General features: G+C 38.4%; 1 protein-coding gene across 1 annotated transcript in view; it reads right to left on the bottom strand.

Moving 5' to 3' along the window:
* LOC121379738 overlaps positions 1-21,537 on the bottom strand; it is a 57,541-nt gene that overhangs the window by 17,594 nt on the left and 18,410 nt on the right. Inside the window, exons 2-6 of the mRNA XM_041508387.1 lie at positions 5,637-5,886; positions 4,972-5,132; positions 3,639-3,836; positions 3,162-3,343; positions 53-227 (exon numbers count right to left, since the gene is read on the bottom strand). Of these exons, the coding sequence (XP_041364321.1) occupies positions 53-227; positions 3,162-3,343; positions 3,639-3,836; positions 4,972-5,132; positions 5,637-5,848 (928 nt within the window). The 5' untranslated portion in view covers positions 5,849-5,886. The remainder of the gene's footprint in view (positions 1-52; positions 228-3,161; positions 3,344-3,638; positions 3,837-4,971; positions 5,133-5,636; positions 5,887-21,537) is intronic.

Raw genomic sequence — 21,537 nt, 5'->3', positions numbered from 1 at the left:
ATGTCTTTACGACTGATTTAGTGTACTGCATTTATAGTCACTTTGTACTTACCATGTGCTTCAATGTAGTCTATTTCACTTGCGTCAATTCCAGCCTTTTCGTAGACAGTTTTCAGAAGCTGTTCCTGTTGTTCACCAGATGGTGCAGTCATTGGAGAAACTGTTCGGCCATCTTGGTTTGTACCTGTGACAATCGTTGCCCATATATTGTCACCATCCTTAATGGCCTACAAAACATAATGCTATGCTATTATGTTTAGTTATTATCCAATGCCCAATTCCCATATAAAAGGTGAAGGATATTTTAATACCGATGTGTGTCTACCGGTCATTGTCTGTCTTTGTCTCTTTCTTCTCATTTTCGTTCTCTGTTTATGTATGTCTCTGTCTTTCTTTCTATCTACGTCTCTGTCTCTGTCTCGCTCGCGCTCTCTCTCTCTCTCTCTCTCTCTCTCTCTCTCTCTCTCTCTCTCTCTCTCTCTCTCTCTCTCTCTCTCTCTCTCTCTCTCTCTGTGTGTGTGTGTGTGTGTGTGTGTGTGTGTGTGTGTGTGTTTGTATATAATTTTGCTTTTTGGCTCTTCCATTTCGTCTCACTTGCAACTACAAGTTACATATACCTGGGTATATAATAATTCCGCATCTCACACAACATTTTGTTTTTAAACATCACAGATGTTAAGGCCTTATTCCCCTAAACTGGATTATACTTGAAAATTACATTCATTTGTTATACCAAACGTCACTGTTGTATCATCCCTAATGATTTAATTAAACAGCGAGAGAGAAAAATCCTTTTCAACCCTTTTGGCAGTTTTCATTTTTAAATCTTGGAACTCTGGGACGAGATATCTATAAAATGCGGATTCGTTACCAACGTGCGATGTGTAACATATAGAAGTACATATTCTGCTAGCCACTGAGCACGACAATTTCTTTCAATTTTAAACAATGTCTGACTTATCATCCATTTTTTTGTTGTGAAAGTGAATAAGTCTCGTCATTATTTTACTGACCTGAATATAGCAGACAATGTTTAGGTACACATTGCCATACTATGCTATTGTCCATGACGCTATGGCATACTGGCACAATAATGAACTTGGCAGGGCGGAAAGTGGGCTTAATATAAATTGATCGACTAATTAGGCCTATGCATATACTGGGAATTTCTATAGATGTATATGACTAACTAGTAGGTGTTGTACCTGTTTAAAATGTTTGTTTAACTAAAATAAATCAATGTATAAGCTTAAAACCATTCACTGCACATGTTTATTTTCAAATTAGCTTGTTCTCGCTGTTTTTGCAGAAGCTTGGCAAACCATTATTATTATTCGCTGGGTGCATGTCACGTGACTCAAAATATATACTACTCAAAAGTCATCACGTACATGTTTTCTGCTGTCAATTATCGCCGTAATGTCATTTGGTATTGTTCCATTTTGAATTATCTAAGCAACCCATAAATCGCCGTCATTGACACTTACTAGTTCTACAAAATATGTAGATGCACGTAAATTAGGGCGAAAGCGAAAGGTCTGCTAAGTGCCCATAACTTGCTTTTTCAGGTTCACAAATTTGCATTATTCCATATGCTTTTCCGTATAATTGGACTTCGTTCGTGTACGGTGCACACTCCAAATTCGACAATGGTACGACGTCAACTGGAAGATCGAGGAAGGGCTATTGCTTGGCTTCAGGATGGCAATACGCAAAGAAAATGTTGCTCTGAGACTTGGTGTCAGTCAGAGTCTCTTGGCCGACTGTGGCAACGGTACCAAGCAATAATTAAAATAAGACTGATATAGAAGGACCACTACATCAGTATGGCTCTATGGAAACGCAAAACGCCGATTACGTGACAATCTGCGGACTGCGACTGGAATCGAATGTCTGATCAAACCATACGCAATCGTCTGAGAGCTGACGTTCGCCAGGCTGTTCGACCACCACTCCTACCACGTCACAGAACGGCCATCATGGTGCACGCTTCATCTGCGGTGGCAACGTTTCAGTGGGGTCGAGTGATGTTCACTGAGAGTCCAGGTTTAGTCTCCAGTTCAACGATGGTCGGGTTCGTGTCTACAGACGTCCTGGGGAGCGCTTCGCTGACGTTAACGTTAGACAACGTCACCGGTTCGGTGGTGGCAGCGTCATGGTGTGGGGCGGCATCTATATCCACCACAGGACCCCCCTCAATGTGGTGGATGGCAATCTGAATGGAATCCGCTATCTGAATGAGATTATCCGGTTGGGCTCCCAGGCCTTCAGCAGATTGGCGGCGGGGCAGTTCTGCAGGATGACAATGCCAGACCCCATCCCAGGGTGGTAACTGCTTTCTCAGACAGGTATCTGTATATTCGCCTGACTCCCCAATAGAGAGCCTGGACGAATTAGGCAGGAGAGTTCGGGATTCCATGCCCCTCCGGCCAACCTTCATGATCTGGGTCAACTTCTTATGGCAGAGTGGCAGGCCATTCCCCAAGAGTTCTTCAGATGTCTGATCAACAGCATGAGGCAACGATGTGTCGAGTGTATTCGCGCCAGGGGTGGTTTCACACACTATTAAACGAATGTTCTAATGTGTAAAATCCATGTTTGACAACCTTCAACTTTGACAGCATGTCATGTGACTTTCTTGTATACAGTGACGTTTATTTGTGGGTTTTTGTAAATATGAACAATAAATTAAATTTTTGGTGTAGTTTACATGATCAATCTAATACACTCTGAAACTTATTTGGTTATAAATTTTTGACCCTTAAATTCTTTTGAGTAGTATATAAATACGTCATACGTATGACGTATGTGCTCCAAATCGCCGTTATTTTGTTCTGAATTATGGACCATCGCCGTAATTCAATTACTTTTACAAAATACCATTAATATGTGGGATACGGTGGTTATGTAGATGGTTAAATAAAGTGTTTTAGGTACAAATCAATTATATATATTTTCAGGTAATACTTCGTTGGGCCATTAAATAGATCAATGGAATGCTACAATATATCTTTAAATGTCTTATCAGTCTCTTGTGAATGAATAATTAAAATAAACAGATATAAATTAGTCGGATATATGGAAAAGGAAAATGTAATAAATGAATAGTCCTATATTAGATGGACGTTATTATAAGTGATCATATATATATATTCTCTTACGTCAGAGAGTCTTTTCAGGAGGACAATCCCACATCCCTCTCCTCGTGCGTATCCGTCTGCTCTGGCAGAGAAGGTTTGGCACTGTCCAGTCCGTGAGAGCATCCGGGCTCTGCTAAGCTGTATGAAGATCGAGGGAGTCAACAAGGCGTTCACTCCTCCACATACAGCCATGTTGCAGTCTCCTATGGTAAAGAGAATTTAAATTCGTTTTTATAATATTGTATTCTATTGACACAAATTACTGTTTATCATGAGCCAGGATTAAAACATTAACAGATGAATGGATGGTGAGATGAATAGATACACAGCATATAGATGCATAGATGGATTCATGGATGGACAGTCAGATGTGCAATGTCTAAAACCGATTGTATTTTGAAGCCAAATGGTGGTGACACAATGTTCTGTCATTGTATTTTAATAGGCAACAGACAAACAAACAAACAGACAGACAATTAGATAGTGACAACAACATACCTGATTTAAGTGCCAGAATAGCTTGGTGGATTGCTACGAGAGATGACGAACAGGCTGTATCTACTGACATGCATGGTCCTCGCAGATCAAAGGTGTACGAAACACGTGCTGACATAATACTGGTGGAGCCGCCAGTTACACTGTAGTGATTCAAATCCGTTTTGGAAGTCAGCCTGCTGTAGTCATCATTCATAACGCCTGGAATATGAATTATTGTTTATAGCAATATCAAACAAATATTACAAATAGTCTTTAATTTTATTTTGTTCAGTGATATTTGTTTTGTTTTTTGCGGTAACGGTTTTTCGTTCTGTTTTCTATACCAGTAAGAAGATATCTTGGTATGTCACATTGTTTTTTATGTTTATACGTGCATTTTGTTTTAAAAGAAGAAGATATTTTAGTGATGTTTGGTTTATCATACCAGTAAGTTATTCAGATTAAATATATCGCGATGTATTTACAGGTAACATCAAAGGTAGACATGTAAATGTTATGTTGCAAATACCATTAATTAAAGAATTACAGACAACAGTAATCTATTTTATCAATGCAGATACTACCAAAGTTATCTGAAAGCTGATAGAAGCTAATGTATATGCGTTTATACACAACTCTTTATAAAGTGTCACTGAGTAGTTTGCTACTTCAAATGATTGAACTATGGAACAAACTGCAAATGTAAAATCGTCAATGATGGATATGGTCGTTAATAACCATGGTTAATTATTCTAAATTTGTTTTCCCATAGGTTCGCCAATATAGATGAGAAAAACGTCAGTAGACGTTTCGAACATTTACTTTTAAAAACATTTATATATCTTGGACCAAGAATTAACTAAATCTATCCACAATGTAGTTTATTATCGATGGACGGTATTGATCTGATTGTTTCGAATTTATTTTCCTACAGGACCTTATTATATAACTGTTGTTATTTGTTGTATCTTTGATATCAAGTTATTTTTTGTCTCTCAGCTCTATGTTCCCTCAGCGAAGTCTAACCCTAAACCTAGCTGAAGGAACATAGAACTGACCCCGTATTTATGAGCGTCTGCTGGAGCCTTACGACAAGAGGACAGGCACTGTCTCATTGTCAGGTTTTATTGGTCTAATAGTTCTGTAGACTACTAAATACTAAAAGTACAAAGCTCGACAGCAAAATGAAACTGATACATCCAATTTGATTAATTTTCACATGGTTGATATTTTTGTTGGGATGTTTGTTCCTCTGCAGGTCTAACTGGCTATGGACGCATAATGAAATGCCATTGCTTGCACCCCACTCATTCACATCCCCTCATTGCATCTGGTACCACTGTAATTCACACACCTATGTAGACTCCAGTGTTTGAACCCTGTACATTTTGTCTGGTAATTCCGCCATCCTGTAAAGCCATAAAGACACACTCGAGGATAAACTTCTGTTGCGGGTCCATCCTTTCAGCCTCCTTTTCACTGATGCTGAACAGCTTGTTGTCAAACTGATCAAAACTGCAATACAAATGTGTATACTTAAATAATAGAATAGAATAGATGTTTAATGACACCCCAGCACGAATACGTAAAGAATGGTCATAAGACGAGTAATATTGGCTACATGCTTATAAACATTAACGTTATGTACTAAAGACTTTAGCATACAACTTCATAAGGAGTGCCTCTAGTAATTCTGCATTTAATTAATTGCTGTGCTTTTATCCATTTCTGGTTCAAGCACGCTGTTTGTGGACACATTGGTGTCTTTAAGCAAACAGTCTGTCCCTTTGCCAGTGTTCATTTACATATTCTGTAGTTTTAGTAATTATCATGGATTTTTTAATTTGTTTTTACAGTTTATGTATACATTACTAATTCTTTTATCATAATCAATACCATCAACATCATCATCGTCAACATCATCATCATCATCATCATCATCATCGTCGTCGTCATCATTATCCTTGTCTTAATAATATAGTAGTAATAATAATAATAATAATAAAATATTATTGTTACTTTTCAACAAGACCAGCTCTTCTGGTATACATCTTGCCAGGTGCGTCGGCGTCATCATCATAAAATGCTTCTAAATTCCATCTCTTGCGAGGAATTTCATTGACGTGATTCTCTCCATTTGATAAAACCCGCCAAAATTCCTCTATGTTGTCTGCGCCAGGGAAGCGACATCCAACACCTACAACTGCTATTCCTCCACTGTTTTCTTCCATTACCAAGACTTCTTAGAGACTCGGAAAAACCCGAGCTCCTGTCATTCAAAGGAAAATGAAACAAATTAAGACAATCGGTGGTATACCCCCCTACCCCTCCAACCCCCAACACTCTTATAAATGACAAAAGCGTTTCTGATGTCAGTACAATAGTTCTAACGACGAATCGTGATGTGGCTCCGTAAAAGTCAGATCATGGTGATATTAAAAAACAAAAGTTAATTAGTATAGTATTTTTGTTCCCACCTATATACATATATATATATATATATACATATACATATACACACACGTGTGTGTGTGTGTGTGTGTGTGTGTGTGTGTGTGTGTGTGTGTGTGTGTGTGTGTGTGTGTACTTAATGTTCACTGTTTGATTCTAGAATATGTTAAAACTATAAAGGTCTCTTTTTAAAAATCAATACAGAACTTTACCTCTCATCTGGATACCTCTTAAAACCAAACATTTTACTTAAACCCGAGGATTTCCAGTTTACAGAGGTTTCAAAAACTTATGTAGTCACAGTTTAATTAAACACCATTATGTTAGTAAAAACATAACTTTAATTCGCTGCATCCACATGATTTCGTGACACCGTAGACCTAACATATTATGTATTTTGACGTATATCAACCTATAGTCCTTCCCAGCCTCCATGAACATTGTTTTTAGGTAAATAATTTAAGTTTGATTTGACGTAAGTAAAACAAAATTAAAGTGTTTTGGGTTTTGAAAATAACAACAAACAACAAACAACAGAAACAACAACAACAACAATTATTTTTGTGTGCAATTCAGAAAACAATCGGCTCAGAAATAAATAACTTGTAATAAACACAATAATATTATCGTATTTGCAGTCTTTGACTAGTCATTCCAAATTTTAGTAACATGAAGATCAGAAACGGTGTCAGATACTATTTTTGTGACCACTATCTTCTGTTGTTTATGTTGCTTTCAGTCGCACTTATCTAGCCATTAGTAGTGAGCTTGTATTAATACTAGTTGTTCATTCTACTTTTTATAAGAAACACTTAAAAAAATAATCGTCTTCTGGATGATAAACACAGAATGTACACCGACTTTGTGAAAATGAAACTTGATTACGAACGTGACACATCTCTTTCTCTCCTCTCTCTCTCTCTCTTTTCTCTCTCTCTCTAATGTTTCTAAAAGTACTCTTCAAAAAAAGAAAGAAAAGGGTATTTAGGTTATAATCCGGACTTACGTTCAATGACAGCGAACATGCGCAAATATAAGGTCATGGCATGTAGGAAACAAATTCCCACAAGAAGTTACATTCATAGAAAACAAAATAATCACAACTTTTAATTTTAAAATATATTAGGCAATGAAAGAGGTTGTCTCCCATTTGTTACACACACGATTTGTTACACACTTGCATATTCCCAGTTCTTACACAGTCAGCTTAGGAACTAATTAAGCAAACCCCTATAAACTGAGTGAAACAGTCTAGTCTAATTCAATTCAACATTATATCCATCAAACCAATCACATGGGTACATAATACATGTATACATTTGTAAATTGATATGCATACTGTAAATCGGGAAAATAACACGTGTATACTACCAAATCAAATCCCATAGACGACAATAGTAACATGTGTGGCTAAAACTCCTACCTGCAGCGTATCAATCAACATAAACGCCACGGATATAAATACTACCACCCCTTACACTTAAAGTGAATCAGAAACAATTGAGGGTCAAGCTGCTCGTTTCTGAGATAACGGGTAATGTCTATGACTACCCTAGTTCCGCACAAAATTCGTGTACTTTTTTTCACAGGTACCCCATACATGTTTCAAGCAGAAGGCTACTTGACACATTGGTACTAGATGAAATAAAATTGCATATTGTTTTTTTTTACCCAGATGAAACTATTATTTTTTACAACCAACACACTCACATTTATAACCAATCACAGGACTTGTGGTGTTCACTTCTCTATCAAAAGTTGGGTGCATCTCGAACTTTGACCCAGCCGGAAGTTATTTGGTTTAGTACTACCTTTAAACTAAAAAATCCAAGTTCATGTGATAAACGTTTACAGTTTGAATATCGCATATATGATCGTAGTATGCCGTAATAAGCCAGTACTCACGAATCGGAAATGAAACTCTAAATAATGTAAAAATAACATGGACAAGCTAACATAGTTGTCAAGGGTTTTTTTTCTTCTACTATTAATTAATGATTAGAACTTCAATTAGTGGCGACTTGGTGAATATATATATTCTGTTCTTGTGTCGTAATTGTGAATAGAAGGGGAGTCGGTTATTGCATACTATAAGTAGAAGGTATATGATTAGCAGTCGACTCAACCATGGCCTATGTTGTTATAAGCTGTGTAAGAAATGGGACGTGTAACAAATGGAAGGATACCATGAAAGAGATCAAACACATTTTCTCACTGAGAGTTTTTGTCAGTGTTCTTTGTTTTCAATGTTGGTGATTTAAATGGATGTTCCACCCGGTATTGCCTCGAATGAAATTCTAAGTCTGTGCGGTCTTCAACTCACGATCGACACACAGGTTGCAAACAATCCTCATGCAGCTGCACATAGAGTCTACGAACCTGTCATCTCTCTCAATTCTCTCAAATCTTACTCTCTCTCTCTTGCTCTCTTCTCTCTGAAGAGTCTCTCTATATATCTATATATATATATCTCTCTCTCTCTCTCTCTGCTCTCTAGAGAGAGATAGATATATATAGAGAGAGATAGAGACTCTTCAAAAAAGTAGGGGAACCTGAAATATTAATATTAATATCAACTATTAGACCGAACATACGTTTTGACCATAGACATCGTAGTAAAGAACCCCTGCGCGTGCTGTAACCTCACCGTGGTGCAGGGGTGTATCATTCTCTTTGAGAATGGCCAATACAGTACAAAATTGAAATGTTGAATAAAAGTCAGTATCTATCTGTGATATTTGTATTTTTGCACAGTTCTTTACACTGTGTTTTTGTTTAAATCTTGAATTTTTATATTGATGATGATCATCACTTTGTTTGTTTGCATTACCATAGTTTGACACCCAATAGCCGATGTATTTTTCGTGCTGGTGTGTCGTTAAACATTCATTCATTCATTCATTCATTCATTTGTAGTAAAGAACGTTGACGTCTGTTTATCAAAACACCGAAACATATTCCATAGTTTGCACATGCATCACGCAGTTGCCCCGTACACGTACGTGGGGTGTCATTCTCGATTTTGACAATTTCTAGGAAGGTCCATTAATCACTGTGGAATATTATTTCTGTCAATCTTTTTCATTTTGTTGATCATACAGTTGTTATTCTTTTGTTTTTAGTTATTTTTATTGTTTCAATTTGCAATTTACTGATAAAAAACGTCAACTTTCAAATTTCACTTCTGACTCCAATCGTCCTTCAAGATCTTTAGTGGTCAAAAAACCTACTGTAATAATGAACTACCGGTTGTAATGTTTGCTCAGTTAAATCAATATTATCATATAACCCATTCCCACAGCTAATATACCTTACCATTTTGGCAGTTGTAAATTCTTATTAGAGTTCCCCTACTTTTGTTTTTTTAAGAGTATATATATATATATATATATATATATATATATATATATATATATATATATATATATATATATATATATATATATATATATATATATATATAACGGCCACCTGTATGTAACGGTCACCTACCCATAACGGCCACCATAAATCTCGCTCAATGCATTTCATGAGTCCGGTGTTTAGAACGTCGCCATGCGTGTCTGCTGAAATTGACTGCAATCTCATTTGTTAGTATACTTTGAGAGAGCATTAATCATTATTTGTAATCCTTCTGCGCTTTCAGCTAATAGTACCATATCAGCAGCATACATGATTAAAAATAGATTTAAAATCTATATTTCAATACAAGGAAAATTTTCTGATGACAAATATATTTCAAAATCGTTAACATACATAGCGAACAAGATTGGTGACAAAACTTCACCCTAAAATAATCCGTTCTTACAAGCAAAGAACTCTGACATTTCATTTTTATATTTTATGCAACATTTAACACTTTCATATAAGGACTGTATAATGGTCAGCATGTTGCCCTCAACGCCCTGTTGGATCATTTTATACCATAAGTTCTGTGTATTAATAAAATCGAAAGCCTTTTTGTAATCTATAAAACAACAATATAAGCGTTTTCTTTTCTTCAGTGTCCTATTTATCAATGATTGTAGAATGAAAGCAGCATCAATAGTAGACATATTTTTGTTCTAAAACCAAACTGTGCGTCTGTGATGATGCCATTTTCTTGATCCAACTTTAATAATCGTTCATTTAAAACCGAAGTAAAACGTTTCCTCGGGCAGCCGACCAGAGTGATCCCCATATAGTTGTCTACATCGTTAATATTTCTTTTTATAAAAATAAGAATAATGCAACCAACCGACCAACTATGTGGGAAATGACCCGACTTAAAAACATTATTAAATAATAGCAATAAACATGGCATCAAGACATCACCGGAGTTGATAAAATATTCATTTAAAACATTATCGTAACCACAAGCCTTATTTTTCTTTAACTTGTGTATTGCTTCGGATATTTCTTTACCGGTTATATCTTTGTTTAGTTCGTTAACTTTTGGATCGCTGCTATGTTGGTCATAGTTTACAAGAAGAAGAGGAAGTTTGTTTTATTTAACGACGCCGCTAGAGCACATTGATTTTTTATCTTATCATCGGCTATTGGACGTCAAACATATGGTCATTTTGACACTGTTTTTAGAGGAAACCCGCTGTCGCCACATAGGCTACTCTTTTTACGACAGGCAGCAAGGGATCTTTTATTTGCACTTCCCACAGGCAGGATAGCACAAACCATGGCCTTTGTTGAACCAGTTATGGATCACTGGTCGGTGCAAGTGGTTTACACCTACCCATTGAGCCTTGCGGAGCACTCACTCAGGGTTTGGAGTCGGTATCTGGATTAAAAATCCCATGCCTCGACTGGGATCCGAACCCAGTACCTACCAGCCTGTAGACCGATGGCCTGCCACGACGCCACCGAGGCCGGTCCAAAATGAATGAATGAATGAATGAATGTTTAACGACACCCCAGCACGAAAAATACATCGGCTATTGGGTGTCAAACTATTTTTTATGATCAACATGAATATAAAAAATCAACAGTTAAATAAAAACACAGTGTAAAGGACTGTGTAAAAATACAAATATCACAGATATATATAATTAAAATTTAGAATAAAACTCGGTGTCACGTAAAAATTGTAAAATACGTTCTGGATGGAAACGAAATGATTCCATCACATTACTTTGGCCAAAAATATCTTTTCGAGTTTCATGAAGATGCTTACACTCCACCAAAATGTGGCGTACCGTCAGAGTACACTGGCAGTACTCACACTGAGGTGGAGGATCTTTCTTTAAGATAAATGAATGGGTCAAGTGAGTATGACCAATGCGGGCACGACACAAGACTACTTCATCCTTCCTGCACTGTCTATAGGAGGACTGCCACTCTCCCAAGACTGGCTTGATAGCATGAAGCTTGCTCGCAACCTCACCGTCCCAATCACGTTGCCAAGTCGAAAAGATAAATTGGTTGATATTATTTTTAAAATCAGTATAAGGTACACCAACCCTGGCATGAGGCAAATCCAAAGCAGACTTGGCAGCTGAATCTGCCTTTTCATTACCCCTGATGCCAACATGACTGGGGACCCAACAAAATACAACATCTTTGTTGGCAATAGATAAAAAGACACACTTTCGTATTACCATCCCAATTAAGGGATGGTCCAGCTTCATATTGCGTAAAGCTTGGAGACACGAAAGGGAGTCAGTAAAAATAATAAACTTGGATCCATTAGAATCCTTTATTTCTTCTAAGGCTCTAATGACTGCCCAAACTTCAGCACTAAAGATTGATGCCGAGTCAGGCAGTCTCATGGAAAGTATTGTGTCTGATGGAAAAACTGTAGCACAAGCCACAGAATTCCCATCCCGTGATCCATCTGTTTACACAGTAATGTAATCACGGTAATTGTCCTGAATTTCCATGAAAAACTGTTTGTACACAACAGCATCTGTACGATCTTTCTTTAGATGCGAAAGACGAAACATAATTTTAGGTGGTGTAATACACCAAGGTGGTAAAACAAAATATGAAGGAGTTTCCAAACTGTCATTTAAGTCAATGTTGGAAAGCGATAAAAAACGCTTAATGCGAAGACCAAATGTACGAATAGCATTCAGCCTTGCATTAAACAACTTCATATATTTGTTATCAAACACCGCATCATGTGTTGGATGTGTTGGTAAAGATTTAATCTTGGCAGCATACTGCAGAGAAAGCTTGGCACATCTAGCACCCAAACAAGATTTGTGTGCATCAACGTACAGGCTGTCTACAGGAGATGTTCTAAATGCACCAAGACAAAGCCTAATTCCCTGATTGTGTATAGGATCTAGCATCTGCAAGTAAGACTTGCATGCCGACCCATACACAATGCATCCATAATCTAGTTTAGACCTTACAAGAGATCTATACAGACGGAGCATAACCTTTCGGTCTGCTCCCCATTCTGTATTACCAAAAACTTTTAAAATATTGAGAGCTTTCAAGCCCTTCTTTTTAACATATTTGAGATGGGGCACAAAAGATAGCTTCCTGTCAAATATAACCCCCAGAAATTTAGTCTCCTCCACAACTGGAATTGGATTTTTGTCCAAAAACAACTGAGGGTCTAAGTGGAGACCTCTTTTCTGGCAGATATGCATACAAAACGTTTTTGCCTTTGAGAATTGTCAGTTGCCCATTGATGAAGTTTATTCAAACAAAGCTGCAACTTACGTTCAATGATACTCATATTGGACGATCTATAGCAAATCTGAAAATCATCGACATATAACGAGCAATCCACACCAGGTGTTAAACACTGGGAGATGCTGTTAATTTTCACAGAAAATAAAGTTACAGACAGGATGCTACCTTGAGGCACACCCATCTCCTGTGGGTGAATGTCGGACAATGTCGACCCCACCCGAACTTTAAAAGATCTATCTCTTAAAAATTGAGAAATAAAAATAGGAAGTCGACCTCTAAGGCCCATGCCATGGAGGTCGTTTAAAATCCCATACTTCCACGTGGTATTGTAAGCTTTTTCCAAATCAAAAAACACTGAAACCAAGTGTTGATTATGGATGAAAGCTTCCCTACAAAACGTTTCAAATCTAACAAGATGATCAACCGTGCTACGTCTAGATCTGAACCCACATTGCACGTTAGTAAGCAATTTGTGAGATTCAAGATAGTAAACGAGTCTACGATTGATCATGCGTTCCATGGTTTTACAAATGCAACTTGTCAAAGCGATAGGGCGATAACTAGTAGGATTGGTTGGATCCTTACCAGGCTTGGGAATAGGAATAATAATAGCTTTCCTCCAATCAGAAGGAAAATCTCCAGAAAACCAGATGTTATTAAAACTATTCAAGAGAACCATCAAAGATGATTCAGGTAAATGTTTCAATAACTGATAATGAATTTCATCCGGTCCTACTGAAGTATCATGGGCTCGACGAACAGCATCCTGCAATTCCTCCATAGAGAAATGCCTGTTGTATACTTCAGCATTTTCAGATGAAAAATTAATGGACTGCTTTTCAGCTTTAGTTCTGACAGATGTAAAAGCATCTGTACTGAAAGCAGAAGATGAATTATGAGAAAAGTTATCTGCCAATGCATTGGCAATGTCACGATGAGACGTGATATCCGTATCATTGACAGACAAATGATGAACTGTATTACTGGATTCTTTACCTTTGATTTTACGGATCCTATTCCAGACAGATTTCACTGATGTTTGCGAATTCAACTTGGAGACAAAAGTTCTCCAAGATGATTTCTTACTCTGTCTAATCTCTCTGCGAGCCTTAGCCCTAGCAATACGAAATGCATCCAGGTTGTCTGCTGTAGGTTCACGTTTGTACCGCTCAAGCAACCTGTTTCGCTCTTTGAATGCATCTTTGCACGTACCATTAAACCATGGTTTATTGAAACGCTTTGGCACTGCCGAAGTCTTAGGAATAGTTTCATCTGCAATGTCCTTCCAGATGGAAGTGAACAAAGACATGGGATCATCAGCATCAGTAATGGCAAATTGTTGCAGACGAGTGCTGCACAGATGCTTAAACTGACCCCAATTTGCCCTCGCCAACTTCCACCTTTGAACCCTTTCAAGTGATGGTGGTCCATCATTCTCCAAAATAATGGGAAAGTGGTCACTACCACGAAGGTCTGTACCAACTTTCCAGGAGAAATCAAGAAAAAGTGAAGGACTACAAAGGGTTAAATCTATAGAAGTGAAAGAACCACTTGCAGAATGAAAATATGTATGACTTTTATCATTGAAGAAAAGTAAGTCATTTTTGAGAATTAAAACTAAAATGGTTTCGAGGTGGCAAGTAAAGTGAACACAGAGTTATAGTTTTATGAGCCGTGACCTTTACAGCCACAGCTTGTAAATTTGTAGTTAATGCTACTATACTCTGAGGAATGTTTTCATTAACAAGAATGGAAACACCCCCAGATGCTCTATTTTCAGTTTCTTGAAATTTATGATAGAGGTTAAATCCTGAAGACACACTGCAAGAGGATTATGTTTTTGAATTAAAAGACTTAATTCATCAAAATTAACGGCAGTTCCACTGAATGACTGAATTAGCCATTAGGGGGAAGTACAGGAGTTAGCGTTACTTTTTCCTTTGATGTTGATCGTGAACGACGTTGAGATGAAACATCCATCTCGTCAGTCATATCAACAAGGAAACCATCAAAGGAATTGCTAACTGGAACAGGTCGCATTTCAATCTTTTTTAACCGCCCCGAAGAGCGATCTTTTTTAGATGAACCTTTCTGTTTTCCTGGCTGAGAAAGACTGCTAGGGCCTGGCACCACAGCAGTCGATCTACCTGAAGAATTCGTTAAGTCCAATGACACTTGGGTCATTGTGGTAGTTCTCTTGTGCTTTTGAATAGTTTCTTGTTGTTTTTGAGCTGCCTTGTCGGCTTGTTTTGCAGCTTTTTCAACATCTGAAAGCTTTCTGTATTTAGCTTCATCGTATCGCCACGTTAGGTCAGTGTTGATGGCAACACTTCGTGTGGAGACCTTGACTGCCGCAGCATAGGACTTCCCTACTACGACAGAAACTTCTGTCTCCACAAATTTCCTAGCCTCAGGATATGACAAGTGTTTCTCAACTTTGACCTGCTGCACCTTTTTTTCCAATTTCCATCTTGCACATTCTTGCGAATATGCAAAATGGTTTCCCTTACAATTTACACAGATAATGTCATTGGTACATGTCTTACTGTCGTGGTCAAATTGACCGCAACGAGCACATGTCAGCTTGTTTCGACATGTAGTTTGGCCATGTCTAAACTTTTGACAGTTAAAACATCGTAATGGGTTTGGAATAAAAGGCACAACAGGTATATGCAGATATCCAGCCTTAACAAACTCTGGAAGGGTAGGCTTGTCAAAGGTTAAAATCAAAGTATTCGTCGGTACAAGTTCATTGTTCCGGCGAATCTTGATTCTCCTCACTGATGTCACACCCTGTGGTGACAAGTTTTCAGTAATTTCATCTTCGCTGACTCCTTCCAAAATAACTCCCTTAGAAGAATTCAGGGAGGAATGTGGCGATACTTTAACTGGTACATTACACAAGACTGTCGACTTAAGAAGACACCGAGAGTGAGTCCAAGTCGAACATTCTACCAGCAACGAACCATTTTTCATCTTTTTAACATTCTTTGGCTCGCCAGCCAAGCCAACAAGCCCCTTCTGAACAGCAAATGGTGACAGTTTGCTCAAGGCTCCGTCTACAGAAGAACTAATGACTAGAAACCTTGGCCAGGATTCAGAAGTTATTACTTTTGATTTTTTAGAATTAACAATAATCCTAGATTCCTCATCAGATGATGAGGAATCCGCAACCTCGATGTGGACCCTTTTCAGGGTCCCATCTGAAGTATGGAAGTTAGTGTTATCCATATTTTGAGTCATAAAGGTTCATTAACCATGCCCCCACCCACCACGAAGTCCAACATGGGGACATGATGCTGCGGATAACCAGCAGACACTCATGCCAGGGATACATGGTTGATATACTCAGGCAAGAATACTATTATCACCTGATTGACCCTAGCCACCGCCCCAAGAGCAACAAATACAAATCATATATAAAAAATGTTTGTTCTTGACAAAATTAACAAAACAAAGGTTGTTTACTCTAGAGCTTGACATGACCAGCCGATTAATCAGGTTGGGCCTCCCTGACCACCCGTCTGGCTGAACTCCAGGCCAAAGTGGTGTGTTTCCAGAAAACATACCCGCAGATATGTTCCCAACTCAACCACCAGGATCCCATCATCCAGCATTACGGGACGCACCTCACGGCCAACAAGGTGCCCCAAAAGGGGAGTTGTGCTGTATTGGCCATTCTCAAAGAGAATGTTACACCCCTGCACCACGGTGAGGTTACAGCACACGCAGGGGTAGTTTACAAAAAATCTTCGACGTAATGGTTATTATTTGGATCGTCCATAGCAAGTTTACGAAAATTATTTAAAAAGTCATTGTTTTTTAATTCCGAGTTCGTAGATATTTTTCGTTTCAGGAAATGTTTGTAAAACGTTTTCGGATTATATTTTCGTAAATAGTTTAACATGTTACCTTGATGGCCCTTGTATTCCCTTTTTAATTTGTAATGTAAGCGTTTATATATAAATTTAAAACGGACTAGTTCAGTGTGATTCTCATTGGTTTTGTTAGCATTAAAAATGTGTATTGCTTTTTTTTGTATTCTTTATACCGTTGTTTACATAATTCATTAAACCAAGATTTATCATCACATATAGATTTATCTTCTTTTTTTCCTCTATAGTTTTATAAGTGGTAACAGAACAATATGGTATAATAAAGGTATTAAGTTCTTGTGTGAATGTATCTATGCTTATGTTTATATTTTCTTGACTGTTTTCATTTATATGACACATATTTAATAAACTATTAATATTTTCAGAAATTTTGACAATATCTTTGTTATTCTCATCATTCCATTTTACATAGGTGGTTGTCTGTTTGTCTGAAATCTCGTCCACGGGATCCTTGATCGTGTAAGAAATAGTAAAACAAATGGGCGAATGATCCGAGGAACAATTAAACTTGCCAGACGCGAAATGTTGGATTAAATTAAAGCATGATTCTTTAACAAGTACATTGTCTATGATGCTAGTATCATTCGCATTAAAAAACGTGATATTACCATTTGGGTCTCCAGGATGTCTACCATTTAAGATCCTTAGTCCGCTGGTTTTACAGAGACAATAGTTCCCTACCAAATTGATTTACGATTTTGTCTTCACTGTTACGCGTTGTTAAATTATTATCGGGTAAGTATTCAATAACTTTTGATAGTACACTGTCTGCAAATTTTAGTGGTCTATCAAGTACGATAAAATCAGTCGGTACCAGTGCGACTATTAAGATCACCTATGACGATAATGTTACCCAACTCTGAATATTTACATATACTATCCTCAAGGGTTAAAAATAAATCTGTATCATTTTTGTCATAATATATACTATTAATGGTGGTATATAATTTACAAAAATATATGTATTTCTACCAGGACCTGTAGCAATGCATTTAAGCATTAGTATAATAATACCGTCACAAACTTTCTCAATAGAAAAACAGTAATCTTTAAGGCAATCTCTCCTTTACCGTGCTTTCTTTGTACAGTGCATGTGCTATAGTTAGGAACTGATATATCACTGGAATCTATCCAACATTCATACAGACATATTGCATCATATTTAAACATATATTCTTAAAAATCAGTTTCTTGCAGTTTATTTGGTAGTGACCTGCACACGTTCCACGATAGAATGGATAAACCGCTCCCCGCGTTTTCCTATGGGACACTGTTAGTGGTATCGAGAGATTCGAGTGGTTGGTATCGATTGGCCGATGGTGACGAAGACGCGTGTTGTCGATTCGGGGCTGGTCTAGCGTTGCGTTTGTGGGCTTGGGTCTGTCGCGGGTTTTGTGAGTAACTTCTAGCCTGTGCCACGTCCCGATAGGAGCAAGGATCGGCTTGCGAGACAGAGCTGACATCATACAGTTTTCCCTCAATAAACAGTTTGTCCCTGATCTTATTTATTTTTTTATTTTTTTTGCCTGCCTGTTTAAACCTCTTGGAAACCAGGCACAGCTTTTTCCTTCGATCCTCGATCACTGTTGGGAATTGTTCATTTATGCTGTATGCTGTAAGCGCTGTTTTTCACCATATATATACTCTTCAAAAAAAGAAACGCAAAAGGGTACAAATGGGTTATAACTCCGATTTTATGTTTCCTACCGGTTCATGCTTTGTGAATATAAGGTCATTGCATGTCCCAAACACATTCCCACGGTTACATTCGATAAAACGCAGCTACTGTACAATAAAGTTCCAAAATGTGAATATTCGCAAAAACGCAGCCACGTGCAAACCATGTCACCACTGCACGTGCGTTGTCTGCACGTGCAACATGAACACCGACAGTATAAAAGTGCAGGGTGTTCGCTTGCCTGGCCTCTGTATCTGGCCGACAGTTGACAATCCAGGACATGCCACGTCTCAGTGAACCGCAGCGAAACAATGCCATCGGCCGACTAGACGCAGGCGAATCCAGAACGGCCGTTGCCAGGGCATTCCATGTGTCCCCAAGCACCATCTCCAGACTGTGGGACCGTTACCAGCAACATGGATCAACACGTGACCTCCCTAGATCCGGTCGACCACGGGTCACTACCCCCGGGCAAGACCGCTACATCCGGGTACGCCACCTTCGGGAACGATTGACTACTGCCACCTCCACAGCCGCAGCAATACCAGGTTTGCGCAGGATATCCGACCAGACCGTACGGAACCGCCTACGTGAGGTAGGAATTCGTGCCAGACGTCCAGTTCGAGGTGTCATCTTAACACCACAACACCGTCGACTCCGACTGCAGTGGTGCCAGATTCATCGACAATGGCCTCAACTGCGATGGAGACAGGTGTGGTTCAGTGACGAGTCCCGATTTCTGCTCCGACGTCATGATGGAAGATGTCGCGTGTATAGGCATCGTGGTGAACGTTATGCGGCAAACTGCGTGCAGGAAGTGGACATATTCGGCGGGGGTAGTGTTATAGTGTGGGCAGCCATCTCACACACTGGCAGAACTGACCTGGTCCACGTGCAGGGCAACCTGAATGCACAGGGCTACATTGACCAGATCCTCCGGCCACACATCGTTCCAGTTATGGCCAACGCCAACGCAGTGTTCCAACATGACAACGCCAGGCCTCACACAGCACGTCTCACAACGGCTTTCCTACAGAACAACAACATTAATGTCCTTCCTTGGCCATCGACGTCACCGGATTTGAACCCAATTGAGCATCTATGGGACGAGTTGGACCGACGCCTCCGACAGCGACAACCACAGCCCCAGACCCTGCCCGAACTGGCAGCAGCCTTGCAGGCCGAGTGGGCCACCATCCCCCGGGACGTCATCCGTACTCTGGTTGTTTCAATAGGCAGGCGGTGCCAGGCAGTTGTCAACACACGCGGAGGCCACACCCGGTATTGACTCCAGATGACCTTGACCTTGGTGGTGTGTCCTATCACTTACTCACAATGGACTAGAGTGAATTGTGAACAATCCTGCAACATTTGGTAATTATCGGACTCACCATTCAATAATTAAATCAATTCTCCAAATGTTACGACAATGTGGTTTTGCGTTTCTTCTTTTGAAGAGTATATATATATATATATATATATATATATATATATATATATGCTTTAGACAGTATAACGCTCTATAAATAGGGCGTAATGGATGTGATAAGATGTGGGAATTTTAATATAACACTTTAGGACCTTTTCATTAAGATTTAACGACTTAAGGTAGCCATACAACAAATAGCATCTGAGTAGAAACGAAAGTTCAACGTTGAAAGTTTATATTGAAATACCAGTATACTTTGTAATTCACCCGAATCATTTCGTATACCCTCGGCATAATTCCGAAAATTTTCAATATTATTTTTACGTCACTGGCATGATTCTGCAAGTAATGTTTTGATTGGTCGAAAGAAAGGTCAACTGGACATGAGCTCCAACGGGCTGCTGTTAAATCCAAAGGTAATAATAGTTAGTAACCAGTAGCGCTAATTTTAATTAGATTGTTGATGTTACATGAATGGAAGTTAGAAGAAACAATTATGTCAGAAAAAAACTATATTTATGTTAATGTTAACACTTTATGAAGCCATTGGTACATAATGAAGACCTATTGTTATATAATAATGATTAAAGGTATAATTTCATCCCACAGGACAACTTCCAAATCAGCGACGATGATAAGATTCCTCGAGATGTTAATTTTAATGGCTGTAGTCCTAGCAGCAGAAATCCCATGCACTTTTGCACAAGACTCAAAACATTCTTAAAGGGCTGTAGTTAATTTCCCTTGATGATTATTTCTTGCTTGGAAAGTTCTTACCAAACAAATCTGAAAGAAAATTTGTGGCAGAAGTTACCACACTTGGACAGACAACATACAGTGGTGCGGTTTTCACATACCCTGTTTAGAATATTTCTAGCATTGGCAGCTAATCTGTAAACTAAATAGCTGGATGGCCCACTGTCGATTTGCTTTGAGGATAGAGAACTAATCGATGCTGAGTGAATTTGTATGGGCCTACATGTATATATGAAAAATCTGACTAAGTATTGTACATGTATGTTGTTTTCATTGCTTAAGAAGAGGCGGAATGTAACTCAGAATAGTAATCACCTTAAGTTCTTTACTCGTAGGATCAAACACACTCGATGAACCTATCCTCTGATTGGGTTTTCGCCGTCCCAGTCAATTCCCTACAACTGATATATATATAGATATATATAGATATATATATAGATATATATAGATATATATAGATATATATATAGATATATATAGATATATATATATATATATATATATACATATATACATATACATATACAGTTGAATCTCGTTGGCTCGAACCCCGTCGGTGCTCGAGCAAGTGTTCGACCCATCGGGTAGTTCGACCGAACCATTCGGTCAACATCGGATATTTCCGTAACATCAGTTAGAAAGTTGAGTTAGATAGGTGTCAGGACGTTTTGGCCCCAGTACTTGTTCGGCCCCAAACCGTTTCGGCCCCTAATGAAATATACGGTGATCTAGTGTTCGTGTATACAGATATATGCTGTAATTGGTATAGTAACACTTTAGATGGTCACATACACCGGTAATAATATAAATAAAATACAAATTTGTAACATTAATTTGTCGAATAACATTCATTGCACGCGTGCGCACGCACGCACACACACGCGCGCGCATACATACAATAGGCCTACATACATATTATACACTGTGACACGCAAACACATACACACATAAACATGTACGTCATCACGTTCATGGAGAATATCACCGATAAATGATATGGTGATATGGTGATAAAATAAGGAAGCGAAACTTAAGTTTAGTATGTTTAGACTTTCATGTTTGTATATTACG

This window comes from Gigantopelta aegis, chromosome 8, assembly GCF_016097555.1.
Source record: "Gigantopelta aegis isolate Gae_Host chromosome 8, Gae_host_genome, whole genome shotgun sequence".
In the NCBI taxonomy this organism is placed as follows: Eukaryota; Metazoa; Mollusca; class Gastropoda; order Neomphalida; family Peltospiridae; genus Gigantopelta; species Gigantopelta aegis.
The sequence above is the reverse complement of the archived record's forward strand: the minus strand, read 5'-3'. Positions and strand labels throughout refer to the sequence as shown.